Source organism: Jaculus jaculus, chromosome 7 (genome assembly GCF_020740685.1).
Source record: "Jaculus jaculus isolate mJacJac1 chromosome 7, mJacJac1.mat.Y.cur, whole genome shotgun sequence".
In the NCBI taxonomy this organism is placed as follows: Eukaryota; Metazoa; Chordata; class Mammalia; order Rodentia; family Dipodidae; genus Jaculus; species Jaculus jaculus.
Window position 1 is genome coordinate 98,672,397 of NC_059108.1, and position 18,143 is coordinate 98,690,539.

Sequence of the window (18,143 nt, forward strand, 5' to 3'; positions counted from 1 at the left end):
CATCTCTCGGCTTTAAATTTTATTTAAAGAAAACCAACTCATACCTTGTAATCAAGGCCAACTCCAAGGAGCTCTGGAGCAATGCGCATGCGTGTCCAAGAGGGCCGGCGAAGGTTTCCGGCAGGTAGCCAATCGTAGTCCCCAGGCCCGCCCAGGCGGCCTTTTCAGCTGGAGGAGCGGACGCAGTCCCGCCCCGGCTCCCAGGGCTGGGCGCCATGCAGCCGGCGGGGACGTGAGCGGCGCGGCGGCGGCGGCGGCGCCCGGGGCCCATGAGCGGGCGGCAGAGGACGCTTTTCCAGGCGTGGGGCTCTAGCCTGTCGCGGGGCACCGGGGCTCCGGGATGCCCCTCGGCCGGTGCGCGGCCTCGGGGCCCCGACGACTCCCAGGCCCGGACGCCCGCCGCGGAGGAGGATCGCGACTCGGACGACGACGATGTGCTGCTAGTGGCCGTGTGCGAGGCTGAGCGGCAGCTGCGGCAGGAGGATGGCGGGTTCTGCCGCGCGGCGGGCGCGCTCTGGATCTACCCCACCAATTTCCCGGTGCGCGAGTACCAGCTCAGCATCAGCTATGCCGCGCTGCTCCGCAACACGCTGGTGTGCCTGCCCACCGGGCTGGGGAAGACCTTCATCGCCGCGGTGGTCATGTACAACTTCTACCGCTGGTTCCCTTCCGGCAAGGTGGTGTTCATGGCACCCACGAAACCCTTGGTGACACAGCAGATGGAAGCTTGCTACCGGGTGATGGGCATCCCGCAGTCCCACATGGCTGAAATGACAGGTATCTGAGAGAAAGCGCATTGACTGGAAGTTGAGAGCTGGGTCCTCACACTTAGAAACAGGGCTGCTCAAATCCAGATCCTCTCATCTTAACATTCTCTAACGTAAAACATGTTTGCCGCAATGTCCAAATATGAACCCTAGGTTTGCTAGATGTAACTTTGAGAACATGTTCCTTGGCGTTCTCCCCAGGGAGAATTTTCCCGTCGAAGAACTTACTTATCTTCAGTTATTTTGCTCCTTTGTTGCAGTAGAGACATTCTATTTGCAGTCCTACGAAAAGGGTCTGCTCTGACATTCAGGACACAAACAGAGTTTTAAATGTAACAATCCTAAGAATTGTTAACTTACTCTACCCTTAAAGCATGACAAAGTAGGCCAGACTGTTTTGCAGATAATGGTCTGAAGTTTCAAATGTACACTTGTCACCTTTCATCTACAGGTTCTACCCAAGCTGCCACCAGGAAGGAAATGTGGTGCTGCAAGAGAGTCCTTTTTCTCACACCTCAGGTCATGGTTAATGACCTTACTAGAGGAGTTTGTCCCGCAGCTGATATCAAATGTCTTGTTGTGGATGAAGCTCATAAGGCTCTCGGAAACTATGCTTATTGCCAGGTAATAATTTTGTTAACTGGTAGTGTAGAGCGGGCCCATATTGCTAAGGAATATTTGCCGGGGGGAGGGGAGAGAGGAGGGATGGTTATTAGTGATGGAAAGTATTGGTAATAGTATTATGAAAATATAAGAAATACTTGTAATGTCAATACTTATCATGTCTCTGCATACCATCTCCCTCCCCTGCCCCTTCCCCTTACAAACCATTACTGTCAGATGTGGATCATGATAGCCTGATTGACAGTGATTTAAAGTAGGGAATATAGCCAGGCATGGTGGCACACACCTTTAATCACACTCAGGAGGCAGAGGTAGGAGAATTGCTGTGAGTTTGAGGCCACTCTGAGATTACATAGTGAATTCCAGGTTAGCCTGGGTTAGAGCGAGACTGTACCTTGAAAAACCCAAAAATAAATAAATAACGTAGAGAATATAGAATGGAGCTTGGGAACTACAATTGGTAATGGATATGTGGTGTCATTTCTAGGTATCTGAGTAATATAGCCCTTAACTGACAGTGTCCTAAGGAGTGTTTAGAAAATGTATGCTGCATCCTTAGCAGTGCCTCCAGGGTAGAACTCTGAAGACATAGTCTAAAGGTAGAAGTAGTGGGGTGTAGTTTTGGAAGACATTCATCTCTTTAAATGGAAATGATCTCTTCCATTTCCCCTTTTTATACTACCTAAGGGCCAGGTCATGAAGTTATTGGTATTTTATGCTTAATAGTTTGAATGTACTTTGATGTAATTTGTAAGGTTTAGCACTGGTTTAGTTAAGATAATACTTGGGATTTAAAAAAATTTTTTTTTCATAGAATGTGTTTTCATTTTTTTTTTTGTAATATATTTTATTTATTTCTTTACTTGATGTAGAGAGAGAGAATGGGCTTGCCAGGGCCTCCTGCCACTACAAACGAACTCCAGACACATGTGCCACCTTGTGCATCTGGCTTACATGGGTCCTGGGGAATCGAACCAGGGTCATTTGGCTTTGCAGGCAAGCACCTTAACTGCTAAGCTGTCTTCTCCAGCCCAGTACTTGGGATTTAAAAGAGCAGATTTAGGGCAACATGGAGAGTTGTCAAGTGTCTTTTAAATGTGTTGAGTTCAGAGGAAGCCCCCCCCCCCCCACACACACACACTGGTATACAGACTCCCTATGTAGGCTAGGCTGGTCTCTGCCTAGAGATCCTTTTGCCTCAGCGTCCAGAGTGCTAGTATTACAGGTGTGCATCACGGTGGCCAGGGAGTTTGCAGATGCCTGAAGAGTACAACTGTGGGATCCATTAGGTAGTAGGTGGTAAGTATGGATATCACTGGAGTTTTGAGCTGCACTTGGGACTCATCACAGCAGATAGTAATTAAAATAGGCAGTATTCATGGAAGTGATGATTTTAGGAAAAAAAATCATAGATAAGAATAGAAGAAGGAAAATTGATTTTATTTAATACAAGGACATAATTTCACTGCCAGTTTGTGAATTTGTCCTTTATTTTTACATTATAATCTGTTTCTATATTACCTTAAGGAGTATGTTCATCTTTTATTTTTTCAGTGCCTAGCAATACCTTCACAAGACCCTCATAATAGGAGGAAAAGATGATGACATCAAAATAAAAGAGAGACTAATGGAGAGAAGGAGGGGATATAATAGAGATCTTTTTAGCTATATCCAGGAAATAGATATACTTTCTTATCTTTTTATGTTTATTTTTATTTGAGTCAGAGAGAGGGAGAAAGAGAATGAGCACACTAGGGCTCTAGCCACTGCAAGTGAACTCCAGATGCATGTGCCACCTTGGGCATCTGGCTTACATGAGACCTGGAGAATCGAACCTGGGCCCTTAGGCTTCGCAGGCAAGTATTTTAACCACTAAACCATCTATCCAGCCCTATTTAATTTAATTTATTTTTTTATTTTTATTTTTTTTTTTAGGTAGGGTCTCACTCTGGTCCAGGCTGACCTGGAATTAACTATGAGGGTGGCCTCAAACTCATGGCAATCTTCCTACCTCTGCCTCCCAAGTGCTGGGATTAAAGGCATGTGCCACCATGCCTGGCTCCAGCCCTTTTTTTTTTTTTTTTTGCTCACTATGTAGCCCAGGCTAGGCTTGAATTTGTGCCAATCTTCCTACCTCACTTTATTGTGCTGGGATTATAAGTATGAACCACAATTCCCAGCTTTTTTTTCCCCCAGTGGGGAGGGCAAAGTTGAGAGCTTATGTGGCCTAGGCTGGTCTTCCAACTTCTTATGCACCTTAGGCTGACCTTGACATACTGTGAATTGTATGAATGTGCCATCAGGCTGAGCCTGAATGATGTTTTAAACATTGTATTCCAGCTATATGGAAAATAATTTTATAGATCTGGGGTATAATTAACTCACCTTATCTTCAAAATATTACATAGTCTTTTTTAATGTATTTTTTTTTATTGACAACTTCTATATTTACAAACAATAAACCATGATAATTCCTCCACTTCCCCACTTTCCCCTTTACAACTCCACTCTCTATTATATTCCCTCCTTCTCTCCATTAGTCTCTCTTTTATTTTGATGTCATCATCTTTTCCTCCTATTATGAGGGTCTTGTTAAGGTATTGCTAGGCACTGCAAGGTCATGGATATCGAGGCCAGTTTCTCTCTGGAGACTTGAATTGTAAGGGGTCATACCGTTCCTTTGGCTCTTACATTCTTTTCATCACCTCTTCTGCAGTGGGCCCTCAGTCTTGGAGGGTGTGATAGAGATGTTTCAGTGCTGGACACTCCTCCATCCCTTCTTCTCAGCACTATATTGTCTTTTGGGTCATTCCAGTGGTCACCACCATCTGAAAAGAGAAGCTTCTCTAACCAAAAGTGAGAGCAGCATTAATATATGAACATGAACATTAACTGTAGTGTTTACAGGGCAATTTGGTGAGCATAATATATGCATTTAGTCAGACAGGAGCAGGCTTTACACCCCTAAGGCTCATGACCTCCCCTGTCATAGGTTTTTGAGTAGGTTTGCAGTACCAAGAATGTATTCTCTCCCATAGAGCAGGACTCCAGTCCAATTAGAGAGCAGTTGGTTTCCCCCAGAGCAGACATTTGATCTTTTGGCCTGTCTAGCCAAACTTGAGGCTTCCAGTATCCACTGTTCTCACTACTGATGGTTTCTGTCTCTTATAGGGCTGTGTGCAGTACAGTTTTTTCCAACTTTTATTTGGCTAATCTATAGGGAAAAGGTTTTCACCTAAGCCCCAGCCTGATTTCTCAGTGACCTTGCCACCCAGACATGTGAAGTCTTCAGCAATAGGGTCTTACCATCTGTTTCTGGTGGGAAACCAAGGGCCTTGGCAATAGCCTGTAATGTTTTAGAGGTAACAGTGACCTCCCTGGCTAACAACTAACTGGAAGGTACCCATCCCTGGCACTGAAACAATCTATGGCTTCTGGATGTGCCATTATCTAAAAATGTAGGCTTTTATATGTCTTATTCAGAATATCATGAATTTTGATTGACCCTCCTCCACCATTCTTTTACTTAATCTCTGCTCCTGGACTCACTTAGGCCATTCCACTCACTGTAATCTGTTCTTCTACTTACATATATACAGTATACAATACCATCCCCTTAAGCCCTTTCCCCTCCTCCCTCCCTTTATAGCCTTCTTCTAGTTTATGGGCCTCTGCTACTGAGTTTTGGTTCCAGCTCACACACAAGTCTAAACATTTGTAGTTAGGATCCACATACAGAGAATATGTGACATTTGGCTTTCTGGGCCTGGAATACTTCACTTAGTATAATCCTTTATCTTAGTATAACTCGTTCCAGATCCATCCATCTTGCTACAAATTTCATTTTTCTTTACCATTAAATGCAATTCTATTGTGTCAATATACTACATCTATCTTTATTATCCATTAATGTGTTGAGGGACATCTAGGTGGGTTCTGTTTCCTAGCTATTGTGAAACAAGCAGCAATAAACATGGTTGTGCAAGTATCCCCAAGATAGTGAGCATAGTCCTTAGGATATATGACTAGGAGTGCTATAGCTGGATCATATGGTAAATCTATATTCAACTGTCTCTAGAACCTCCACAGTAATTTCCACAATGGCTATAAGCATACAGTATCCCATGGTAATACCCTCCTTCCCCTTACTTTCTCCTTTGAAACTCCATTGTCCATCATATCCCCTCCTCCTCTCAATCAGTCTCTATTTTGATGTCATCATCTTTTCCTCCTCTTATGATGGTCTTGTGTAGGTAGTGTCAGGAACTGTGAGGTCATGGATATCCAGGCCATTTTGTGTCTGGAGGAGCATGTTGCAAGGAGTCCTACCCTTCCTTTGGCTCTTACATTCTTTCCACCACCTCTTCCGCAATGTACCCTGAGCCTTTGAAGGTGTGATAGAGATATTGCAGTACTGAGCACTCCTCTGTCACTTCTTCCCAGGACCATGATGCCTTCTGAGTCATCCCAAGGTCACTGCCATCTGAAAAGAGAAGGTTCTCTACCAAAAGTGAGAGTAGCATTAATATATGGGTATGAACATTGAGAGAAATGCTTACTGGGCAGTTTGATGAGCATAGTATATACATTTAGCCAGACAGCAGCAGACGTTACACCCCTGTTTTAAGTTTTCAGTATCAGGGATGTATTCCCTCTCATGGAGCAGGCCTCTGTAGCTATATACCTGGCAAAGATTTTCTCCCATTCTGTAGGTTGTTGCTTTGGTGTGTTCACAGTGTCCTTTGCTGTAGAAAAGCTTTGTAATGTCATGATATCCCAGTGGTTGATTATTGCTTTTATTTCCTGAGCAACTGAGATTATATCCAGAAAGTCATTGCTTATGCCAATATGTTGAAGGGTTTCCCCTACTTTTTCCTCTAGCAACTTCAGAGGTTCAGGTGTGATTAAGGTTTCTGATCCATTTGGACTTAATTCTTATGCACGTAGAGAGACAAGGAATCTTATTTTCGTCCCTCTACATATAGATATCCACTTTTCCCAGCACCACTTGTTGAAGAGGCAGTCTTTTCTCCAGTGAATTTTTTTGGGGATTTGTCAAAAATCAGATGCTGTAGCTGCCTGGATTAACATCTGGTTCTTCTGTGCCATTGATCTACGTGTCTGTCTTTCTGCTGTTTTTGTTTCTATGGCTTTGTGATGGAGCATAAAATTGGGTATGGTGATACCACCAGCCGTATTTTTTTTTGTTTGTTTTGGTTTGGTTTGGTTTTTTCGAGGTAGGGTCTCACTGTGGTCCAGGCTGACCTGGAATTAACTCTGTAGTCTCAGGGTGGCCTTGAACTCACGACAATCCTCCTACCTCTGCCTCCCGAGTGCTGGGATTAAAGGCGTGAGCCACCACGCCCGGCCACCAGCCGTATTTTTGTTGCTCAAAATTATTTTAGCTATTCAAGGTTTTTTGTGCTTCCGAATGAATTTTTGGATTGTTTTTTTTCTATTTCTGTGAAGAATGCCACTGGAATTTTAATGGGGATTGCATTAAATGTATAGATTGCTTTTAGTAAGATTGACATTTTCACAATATTGATTCTTCCAATCCAAGAACATGGGATTTCTTTCCATTTCCTAGCATCTTCTGCAAGTTCTCACTTGGGTGTTTTAAAGTTTTCATTGTAGAGATCCTTCACTTCCTTGTTTACATGTATTCCAAGGTACTTTATTATTTATTTATTTTCAAAAAAAAATCATTTATTTGGGAGAGAGAAAGAGGCAGAGAGAGAGAGAGGGGGAAAGAATGGGCATGCCAGGGTCTCTAGCCACTGCAAACAAACTTCAGATACATGTGCCCCTTTGTGCATATGGCTTATGTGGGTCTTGCAGAATCGAACTGGGATCCTTTGGCTTTACAGGCAGATGCCTTAACTGCTAAGCCAACTCTCCAGTCCCAGGGTACTTTATTTATTTATTTTGAGGCAATTGTGAATGGGAGTGATTCCCGGATTTCAGGATTTCATCCTCCACATGTTTGTTGTTAGTATATAGAAAAGCTACTGATTATTGTATATTTATTTTGTATCCTGCTACATTGCTGAAATCGTTTATTAGCTCTAAGAGTTTGCCAGTAGAGTCTTTAAGGTCCTTTATGTATAGAATCACATCATCTGCAAAAATGATAATTTGATCTCTTCCTTTCCAATTTCTATCCCTTCTATGTATCTCTTGTCTTGTTGCTATAGCTAAGACTTCCAGCACTGTATTCAATAATAGTGGGGACAGTGGACACCCTTCTCATTTTCCTGATTTTAGTAGAAAAGCTTAAAGTTTTTCTCCATTTAGTATTATGTTGGCTATAGGTTTGTTACAAATAGCCTTTACTATGTTGAGATATGCTCCTTCTAAACTCCCACTTTCTGTAGGACATTTACCATGAACGGATGATGGATTTTGTCGAATGCCTTTTCCGCATCTATTGAGATGATAATGTGATTTTCCTCCTTCAGCCCACTTATGTAGTATATTACATTATGTAGTATATTACATATCAATTTGCTTATGTTGAACCATCCCTGCATTTCTGGGATGCAGCCTACTTGTTCAGAATGAATGACTTTCTTGAAAGATTTGTATGTTCTCTTTCTAATTTCTTCATATAGGCACTTACAGCTATAAATTTCCCTCTTAGGGCTGCCTTTATTGTGTCCCACAGGTTTTGGCATGTTGTGTTCCCATTATTATTTGACTCTAAATTGTTTGATTTCCTTCTTGATTTCTTCATTCACCCAGTCATCATTTAGTAGTGTATTGTTTAGTCCTTGATTTTTGTGTATGCTCCATAGCCTTTCTTGCTATTGATTTGTAGTTTGATTGTGATGAGATAGAGTGCAAGGAATTATTTTGATTTTCCTGCATTTTTTCTGTCCTAATATATGGTCTGTTATAGATAATGTCCCATATCCTGCTGAAAAGAATGTGTATTCTGCAGCATTTGGATGAAATGTCCTGTAAATAGGTGTTATGTGCATTTGTTCTATGACCTCATTTAATCCAGATGCATCTATTTTTTGCCAGGATGAGAGTGGGGGTTGAAGTCACCCATTACAACTGTGGTGTTATATGTGACCTTCGTTCTAATAGCATTTGTTTGATGAAGTTGGGAGAGCCCCCATGTTAGGTGCATATATGTATAGGATTATGTCCTCCTGTTGGAGTGTGCCTTTAATCAATATAAAGTGACCTTCCTTATCTTTCCTAATTAATGTTGGCCTGAAGTCTACCTTGTCATATATTAGGATAATGACCCCTGCTTGTTTTCTAGGCCCATTTGTTTGAAGCACTGTTTTCCAACCTTTCATCCTAAGATAGTGTATAGCCTTTGTAGAAAGGTGAGTTTCTTAGAAGCAACAAATTGAAGGATCCTTCTTTTTAACCCTGTCTGTAAACCTGTGTCTTTTGTTTGGGGCATTGAGGCTGTTGAGAGAGAGAGAGAGAGAATGGATGCTCCAGGGCATCCACCCATTGCAAATGAACTCCAGACATATGCACCACCTGGTGCATCTGGCTTACATGGATTCTGGGGAATTGAACCTGGGTCCTTTGGCTTTGCAGGCAATTGCCTAACTGCTAAGCCATAGCTCCAGCCCAAGCCCAGCTTTTTTAAAGTTTTTTTTTGGGAAGGGGTGCTTTGAGGTAGGGTTTTACTCTAGTCCAGGCTGATCTGGAATTTACTATGTAGTCTCAGGATAGACTCGAACTTACAGTGATTCTTCTACCTCTGACTCTTGAATACTGAGATTAAAGGTGTGCACCACCATACCCGGCTTTTTAAAAGTTTTTTTTTTTTAAAGATTTATTTTTTCTTCAAATTTTTATTAACAACTTCCATGATTATAAAAAATATTCCATGGTAATACCCTCCCTCCCCCCCCACTTTCCCCTTTGAAATTCCATTCTCCATCACGTCCCCTCTTCATCTCATTCAGTATCTCTTTTATTTTGATGTCATGATCTTTTCCTCCACTTATGATGGTCTTGTGTAGGTAGTGTCAGGCACTGTGAGGTCATGGATGTCCAGGCCATTTTGTGTCTGGGGAGAGCACGTTGTAAGGAATCCAACCCTTCCTTTGGTTCTTACATTCTTTCCACCACCTCTTCCGCATTAGACCCTGAGCCTTGGAAGGTGTGATAAAGATATTAGAGGACTGAGCATTCCAGTCACTTCTTTCTAGCACCATGTTACCTTCTGAGTCATCCCAAGGTCTCTACCATCTGAAAAGAGAAGATTCTCTACCAAAAGTGAGAGTAGCATTAATATAAGGGCATGAACATTAAAAAAAAGTGCTTACTGGGCAGTTTGATAAGGATAGTATATACAATTGGCCAGGCAGCAGTAGACATTATCCCCCTAGGGTTCATGACTAACCCTGTTTTTAAGTTTTCAGTATCAGGGATGTATTCCCTCCCATGGAGTGGGCCTCCAGTCCAATTAGAGGGCAGTTGGTTTCCACCATGACAGATGTGCCACTATTGCACCCGTTGGCTCATTTGGCATGGCTGGCCAATTATAAGGCTTGCAGTGTCCACTGTTGAGTATCTTCACTGGTGGTATCTCTTTCACCCATTGAACTGCATGCAGAATGGCTTCTTCCAGCTTTCTGTTAGCTGGTCTACATGGAGGAGGTTATCAGCTCAATTCCAGCAGGATTTCTCAGTAGCCTTGCAGCCCAAGTATGTGGAGTCTTCAGCAATAGGGTCTTACCATCTATTCCTGGTGGGAAACTAAGGGCCTCATCAATGGCCTGTAATGTTTTGGGGACATCAGGGACCTCCCTGGCCAAAAACTCACTGGAAGGTATCCCATCCCTGGCACTGAAAAATTCCTAGCAACAATCTATGGCTCCTGAGTGTTCCATTGTCCAAAAAAAAAAAAAAAAGGTTTCTATGAGATTTATTTATATCTTCTTAGATTTTGATTAGCCCTCCCTCCACCTTTCCTTTACTCAGTCTCTTCCCCTGACCTCACTTTGGGCCTTTTCACCCCCATTAATCTATTCTTTTTTTTCTCAATTTTTATTAACATTTTCCATGATTATAACAAAATATCCCATGGTAATACCCTCCTTCCCCCACTTCCCCCTATAAAATTCCATTCTCCATCATATCCCCTCCCCATCTCAATCAGTCTCTCTTTTATTTTTATGTCATTATTTTTTCTCCTCTTATGATGGTCTTGTTTAGGTAGTGTCAGGCACTATGAGGTCATGGATATCCAGACCATTTTATGTCTAAAGGGAGCACATTGTAAGGAATCCTACCCTTCCTTTGGCTCGTACATTCTTTCCGCCACCTCTTCTGCATTAGACCCTGAGCCTTGGAAGGTATGATAGAGATGTTTCAGTGCTGAGCACTCCTCTGTCACTTCTTCTCAGCACCATAGTGCCTTGTGAGTCAACCCTTGAAGCATGCAGCTTTCTGCGTCACAAAACAGCACCATTTCTTCTTCTGTAAGATGCTTAAGCCTGGCATGGTGGTGCATGCCTTTAATCCCAGTACTTGGGAGGCTGAGGTCGAAGGATCACAGTGAGTTTGAGTCCACCCTGAGACTACATAGTGAATTTCAGAGCAGCCTGTGTAACATCAAAAAAAAAAAAAAAGAAAAGAAATATGTCTTTAAAAATGTATTTGGTGCTGGAGAGATGGCTTAGCAGTTAAGCGCTTACCTGTGAAGCCTAATGACCCCTGTTGGAGGCTTGATTCCCAAGGACCCATGTTAGCCAGATGCACAAGGGGGCGCACACATCTGGAGTTCGTTTGCAATGGCTGGAGACCCTGGCGTACCCATTCTCTCTCTCTGCCTCTATCTTTCTCAGTCTGTTGCTCTCAAATAAGTAAAAATAAATGACAACAACAAAAAGAACATATTTGGGAGCTGGAGAAATGGCTCAGTGGTTAAGGCACTTGCCTGTGAAGCCTAAGGACTCATGTTCTAGTCTCTGGGTCCCATGTAAGCTAGATGCACAGTGATACAAGTGCGCAATGTTGCACATGTACAGAAGATGGTGCATATGTCTAGAGTTCGATTGAAGTGGTATGTCAAATCCTCCCCTCTCCTCTCCTCTCCTCTCCTGTCTCACACACACATTAAAAAGAAATAAGACCAGCACTCAGGAGGCAGGGGTAGGTGGATTGCTGTGAGTTCAAGGCCACCCTTGAGACTACATAATGAGTTCCAGGTCAGCCTGGACTAGAGTGAGACCCTACCTCAAAAAAAAAAAGAAAGAAAGAAAAAAGAAATAAGAATGTATTTGGAAACTAATTCATGTATTTGACTCTCTTTTGTTTTACTTTATTTATTTATTTTTGTTTATTTTGAGCCCACGTCCATTCTGTAGCCCAGACTGACAGGTATGTGCCATCACAACCAACTAAAAAGGAATATGTATGTATGTATGTATGTATGTATGTATGTATGTATGTATGTATTTGAACAGGGCGTGGTAGCTCACACCTTTAATCCTAGCACTTGGGAGGCAGAAGAGGAGGACTGATGTGAATTCAAGGCCATCCTGAGACTACATAGTGAATTCCAGGTCATCCTGGGATAGAGTGAGACCCTACCTTGAAAAACAAAAGCAAAACAAACAAACTATGTGTGTGTATGTGTGTGTGTGTTTGTGTGTGTTACTTATCTATTTGCAAGCAGAGAGAGATAGAGAGAATATGAGAATATGTGTATGCCAGGGCCTCCAGCCACTGCAAACAAACTCCAGATGTATGTGCCTCTGTTCGTCTGCCTTTACATGCGTACTGAGAAATTGAACCTGGGTCATTAGGCTTTGCAAGCCAAGTGTCTTATCCACTGAGCCACCTCCGCATCCCCTATAATGTTTTATCTTCATGTGTAACATCTTAAGAATGCCATAAATAGCAGGGTTATTTTCTGAACAGTATTTTATTTTTTTAAAAAAAAAAGAATGCCGGGCTGGTGAGATGGCTTAGCGGTTAAGCACTCGCCTATGAAGCCTATGGACCCCAGTTCGAGGCTCGGTTCCCCAGGTCCCACGTTAGCCAGATGCACAAGGGGGTGCACGTGTCTGGAGTTCCTTTGCAGAGGCTGGAAGCCCTGGCGCACCCATTCTCTTTCTCTCCCTCTATCTGTCTTTCTCTCTGTGTCTGTTGCTCTCAAATAAATAAATAAAAAATGAACAAAAAAAAAATTTAAAAAAAGAATGCCATAAATAATGTGTTTTGAGTATTAGTTAAGAATCATTGTAGATCATATTGACTTAATTAATCAGTATGGGTCTCATTAAGTCATTTGCTCTTTGTAGTTCTACTTACTAGATCATTGGTGTATCAAATGAGGAGTAATAATCATAATAGATTGGACATAATAGTTTGCTTAACAGAACCACTGTTTTTACATGGGGCAGATGAAATGAAAGAACTTTTTTTTTTTTTAAGGTTGTAAGGGAAATGGTCAAATACACAAATCACTTTAGAATCTTGGCTCTCAGTGCCACACCAGGCAGTGATATAAAGGTAAGTAAAATGTCTTTCTATTTATTACCATGTAAGAAACCATGATTTTCTTTAAGATATTTTTATTTATATATTTGAGAGAGAGAGAGCTACCGCGAACAAACTCCAGATGCATGTACCACCTTGTGCATCTGGCTTACATGGGTACTAGGGAATCAAACATGTGTCTTTAGGCTTTACAGACCTTAAGCACTAAATCATCTCTCCAGCCTCTGAGAACATGAAGTTTTGATGGGGGCCAGATCAGTTTTTCATTCTAGTATCTAAATAGCTTCATGTGAGGTATATAGTATTTCCTACAACATGCTAATATCTCACTTCTGTTCTGTGGGTGCAAATGTTTCTGTGAAGTAGTAGCCTCTGCCTTTTTCCCTCCTTCTCTGTGAGACAGGGTCTACCTGTGTCCCAGACAGCTTTTCAATTTCTGGGCTCAAGGAATCCTCCCATGTCAGTCAGCAGCTTAGTTGGGACTACAGTCTTGAGCCACCCACCACAGCCAGTATTACTGTGGATTGAACCTGCTGCCTTAAGCATACTGTGTTAGTATTGTCTGAAAAAGCTATGTCTCCAGCCCTTTTTAAATACTTATGTTGAAACAGAATCTTGCTCAGTTGCCCATGCTGGCCTTAAACTCCTTAGAGTGCCCAGGCAGACCTGAACTTATGATTCTCCTACCTCAGCCTCCTGAGTACTTGCCTGTACTTTTTTTTTTTATTTCAATGTTGCTATTTCTAGTTCTATTATTATTACAATTTTTTTTTTTTTGTTTTTTTGAGGTAGAGTCTTGCTGTAGCCCAGACTGACTTGGAATTCACTAGGTAGTCTCACAGTATCCTTGAACTCCTTCCTCTGCCTCCTGACTGCTAGGATTAAGGCCTGCATCACCACGCCCAATTTATTTATAATAATAATAATTGTTATTATTATTGTGTGTGTGTGTTGACAACTACAGCGTATTACTCCTCTCCTTCCCCTTTATTCCAGACAGGGTGTCTCTTGCCTCTAGAAAGGCCAGACTAACTGATCTGCAAGCTTTAGGATTTGACTTCACTTTCTGTGGCCCTGTGTGTGGTTAGATTAGATACTTTAGGTGGGTGCTGGGGTTCCCTGCTTCAGTTCACAAATTTTCAGAGCAAGTGCTTTTAACCACTGAGCTATTTTCCCAGACCCTGCTTTCAGTTTTTGTTTCTCTTTTGTTTAGAGACAGGATTTTACTATGTATCCCAGGCTGACCTTGAACTCATTATGTCGTTCAGGTGGGCCTCAAACTCTTGTAGTTCTCCTGACTCAACCAACCTCAAGAATGTTGGGATTTCAGCTGGGCGTGGTGGCGCACGCCTTGAATCCCAGCACTCAGGAGGCAGAGGTAGGAGGATTGCCATGAGTTCGAGGCCACCCTGAGATGACAGAGTTAATTCCAGGTCAGCCTGAACCAGACTGAGACCCTACCTCGAAAAACCCCCCAAAAAAATTAAAAAAAAAAAAAAGAATGTTGGAATTCCAAATTGGGATTTGAACAGAGTTCAGATTCCATTGTGTCTTCTAGCTTCAAAATAAGAGACTACTTACTCAAAAGCTAGGCATGGTGGTGCACACCTTTAATCCCAGCACTCAGGAGGCAGAGGTGGGAGGATTGCCATGAGTTCTAGGCCACCCTGAGAATACAGAGTGAATTCCAGCTCAGCCTGGGCCAGAGTGAGACCTTACCTCAAGAAAAAAGAGACTACTTACTCAGTAAAGAGAGCATAGGTTTCTCATAAATCTCCCCCCCTTTTATTTTTATGTTATCTGTGAAGCAGGGTTCCTGTAGCCCAGGCTGGCCTTGAAGTCCACTTTCAGTTCATTTTAAGTTTTACTCTAAAATAGTTTTTGGCATCTGAAAAATATGAAGAAATGGAACTGTTTATAGGTGCTTCAGCTAGCTTTTGCCAATGTTAATAGTTATATGATAATAGCAAAATTATCAAAAGCCTTAATATTGGGTTTGCCAATTAGCCTTAATAATAGCTAAGGGTTAAGGCACTTGCCTGTGAAATCTGAGGACCCAGGTTTGATTCCCCAGTACTTACATAAGTCAGATGCACAAAGTGGCACATGCATCTGGAGTTTGTTTGCAGTGGCTAGAGGCCCTGGTGTGCCCATTTTCTGTCTTTGCCCCTTTGTCTCTCTCAAATAAATAAATAAAATAAAACTGTTTATTAAGAAACCTTATTAAGCCGGGTGTGGTGGCGCACACCTTTAATCCCAGCACTTGGGAGGCAGAGGTAGGAGGATTGCTGTGAGTTCAAGGCCACCCTGAGATTACAGAGTGGATTCTAGGTCAGCCTGGGTTACAGTGAGACCCTATCTTGAAAAACCAAAAAAAAAAAAAGAAAAGAAAAGAAACCTTATTAAAATTGATATACTAGTAATGAATCTGCAGGTCTTGTTTAAGTTTTTTCAACATTCCCACCAGTGTCTGTTTTTGCTCCAGGCCTGGTTCAGGATCTCACATTACATTTAGCTGTCAAGTTTCTTTACTCCTGTCTAATCTGTGACAGTATGACAGTGACTCAGTCTTATTTTCCATAACCTCCATGCTTTTGAAGAGTAGGTGCCAGGCATTTTGTAGAATATCACTCTGTTTGGGGTTGTCTACTGTTTTTTCTGATAATGTGATATTATCTTGATTTTGAGCTGTGTATGTAGCTGAGGATGATCTTGAACTCCTGACCTTCTTGCCTCCATCTCCCAAGCACTGGGTAGGTATGAGCTACCGCACCTACTTCTTTACTCATTTTTTAGGTAATTGATTCAGAACTGGGCTTAAGCCTCATATTAGACAATTTCTAAAGTATTCCTAAGATACTTTGGTGAATAATAATAATAATAACAGGCTGAAGAGATGGCACAGTGGTGAAAGGTGCTTGTTTGCAAAGTCTGCTGGCCTAGGTTTAAATTCCCTAGCACCTATGTAAAGCTGGATGGGCAACTGTTTGTTTATTGAGGTAGGGTCTCTAGCCCAGGCTGACCAGGAATTCACTTTGGAGACTCAGGGTGGCCTCAAACTCACGGAGATCCTCCTACCTTTGCCTCCCAAGAGCTGGGATTAAAGGCATGCTCCACCATGCCCATATTCATTTATTTGCAGAGAGAGAGAGAGAGAGAGAAAGAAAGAAGGAAGGAAGGGAGGGAGGGAGGGAGGGAGGGAGGGAGGGAGGGGAAGAAAGAAAGAAAGGGAGGAAGAAAGGGTATACCAAGGCTTCTAGCCACTGCAAATGAACTCCAGATGCATTTTTCACTTTATGCATTTGGCTTTAAGTAGATAATGGGGAATCAAAGCCAGATTGTTGGGCTTTGCAGGCAAGTGCCAGCTCTCCAAACCTAATATTTTATTTATCAGATGATCTGCTTGAAAGGCTTTGGGGGAATAATACTTTATAAAAACATTTCTCACTATGATGGTACTTTTGGTTTTGTTTTGTCTTGTGTGCTTATTTTTTGAGATGTGTTCTGACAGTGTAGCCTGGGACTTCCTATGTGGTTCATGCTGGCCTGGCACATGAGATTCTCTAGCCTTAGCTCCCTGGTGCTGGTATTACAGAAATGTGCTATTTTTAATAAACTTTGTTTCTGTGCTTGTGTGTGTATGTAGATATATATTTATACACACGGACATGAATTTATGGATATGAATTTTCAGTGCTGATGTAAAATTTTTACTGTTTATTGTTATTAGTACTTAATTAAAAAATTTAGCATGGGGCTGGAGAGATGGCTTAGTGGCTAAGGAGCTGGCCTGCAAAGCAAAAGGACCTCAGTTTAATTCCCCAGTACCCACATAAGCTACAAGGTGGCACATGCATCTGGAGTTCTTTTGCAGTAGCTGGAAGCCCTGACATGCCCATTCTCCTTCTCTCTCTCTTAACCCTCTCTCAAATAAATAACTAAAAGTAAAATACTTTTTAAAAATTTAGTATGAGGTCTGGAGAGATGGTTTAGCAGTTAAGCACTTGCCTGTGAAGCCTAAGAACCCTGGTTCGAGGCTCAATTTTCCAGGACCCACGTTAGCCAGATGCACAAGGGGGTGCATGCATCTGGAGTTCCTTTGTAGTGGCTGGAGGCTCTGGGGCTCCCATTCTGTATCTCTCTCTCTCTCTCACTCTACCTCTTCCTCTCTCTGTCACTCTCAAATAACTAAATAAAAACAAACAACAAAAAAAGAGCAAAAACAAATTTAGCATGGTATGTAATTTATATTCAACTGATTTTGCACAGACTGTGCAACAGGTTATCACAAACCTACTAATTGGGCAGATAGAGCTTCGTTCTGAAGATTCTCCAGACATTTTGCCATATTCTCATGAGAGACGAGTTGAAAAGCATGTTGTTCCCCTTGGAGAAGAACTTGCAGCCATCCAGAAGACATATATCCAGGTAAGCTGTTTTCATCATAGTTTCCAACTGCCTCTCTATCATTTATAATCAGTCTCATGGGAGATGAACATGATTTCATATCTTCATTGCTGTGGGTTAAGGTGGCTTCAATTTTTTTTTTTTAATTTTTATTTATTTATTTGAGAGCGATAGACACAGAGAGAAAGACAGAGAGAGGGAGAGAGAGAGAATGGGTGCTCCAGGGCTTCCAGCCTCTGCAAACGAACTCCAGACGCGTGCGCCCCCTTGTGCATCTGGCTAACGTGGGACCTGGGGAACCGAGCCTCGAACCGGGGTCCTTAGGCTTCACAGGCAAGCGCTTAACCACTAAGCCATCTCTCCAGCCCTAATTTTTTTAATGATTTTTTTTTTTTTTTTTTAATTTGTTAGAGGGAGAGAAAGACAGAGAGGGAGTGAGAATGGGCATGCCAGGACCTCCAATCACTGCAAACAAACTCTAGATGCATGTGCCACTGTAGCAGATGGCTTCAAGTTCACTGAGCTGAACTTCCAGACCAGGCACAGTTATGGAGGAAGGGATTTATTGAAGCTTACAGATCCAGGGGAAGTTCCATAATGGCAGAAGAAGCTGGCCTGCTTTCATAGGACCAGACAGAGTGAAGCATACGCCAAAAGCCGCATAGCACAGCACACTTCAGGAACTCTAGCTAGACACAGTTTGCATATCTTTAGATTGAAATCTGAAACCCACCACCACACCTTAAGATCCACTCAGTGGCACTGCCTCCTTCCAGGTGGCTGCAGAAGCAAACTACAAACAAATAAAACACTGAATATATTGGGGGCCATCTACTCAAACTACCACAGCCACCATGT

The 18,143-nt window shown here is 42.3% G+C and overlaps 1 protein-coding gene across 8 annotated transcripts in view; it reads left to right on the top strand.

The window, feature by feature from the left end:
- The first annotated feature begins 269 nt into the window (after positions 1-269).
- Fancm (FA complementation group M) overlaps positions 270-18,143 on the top strand; it is a 70,563-nt gene continuing 52,689 nt past the window's right edge. For 5 of the 8 annotated variants that reach the window (XM_045154573.1, XM_045154576.1, XM_045154574.1 and 2 more), the window contains exons 1-4: positions 270-777; positions 1,219-1,391; positions 12,813-12,890; positions 17,148-17,306. In XM_045154573.1, coding sequence (XP_045010508.1) covers positions 270-777; positions 1,219-1,391; positions 12,813-12,890; positions 17,148-17,306 — 918 coding nt within the window. The remainder of the gene's footprint in view (positions 778-1,218; positions 1,392-12,812; positions 12,891-17,147; positions 17,307-18,143) is intronic. The other 3 variants (XM_045154577.1, XM_045154575.1, XM_045154578.1) reach the window with 3 other exon arrangements.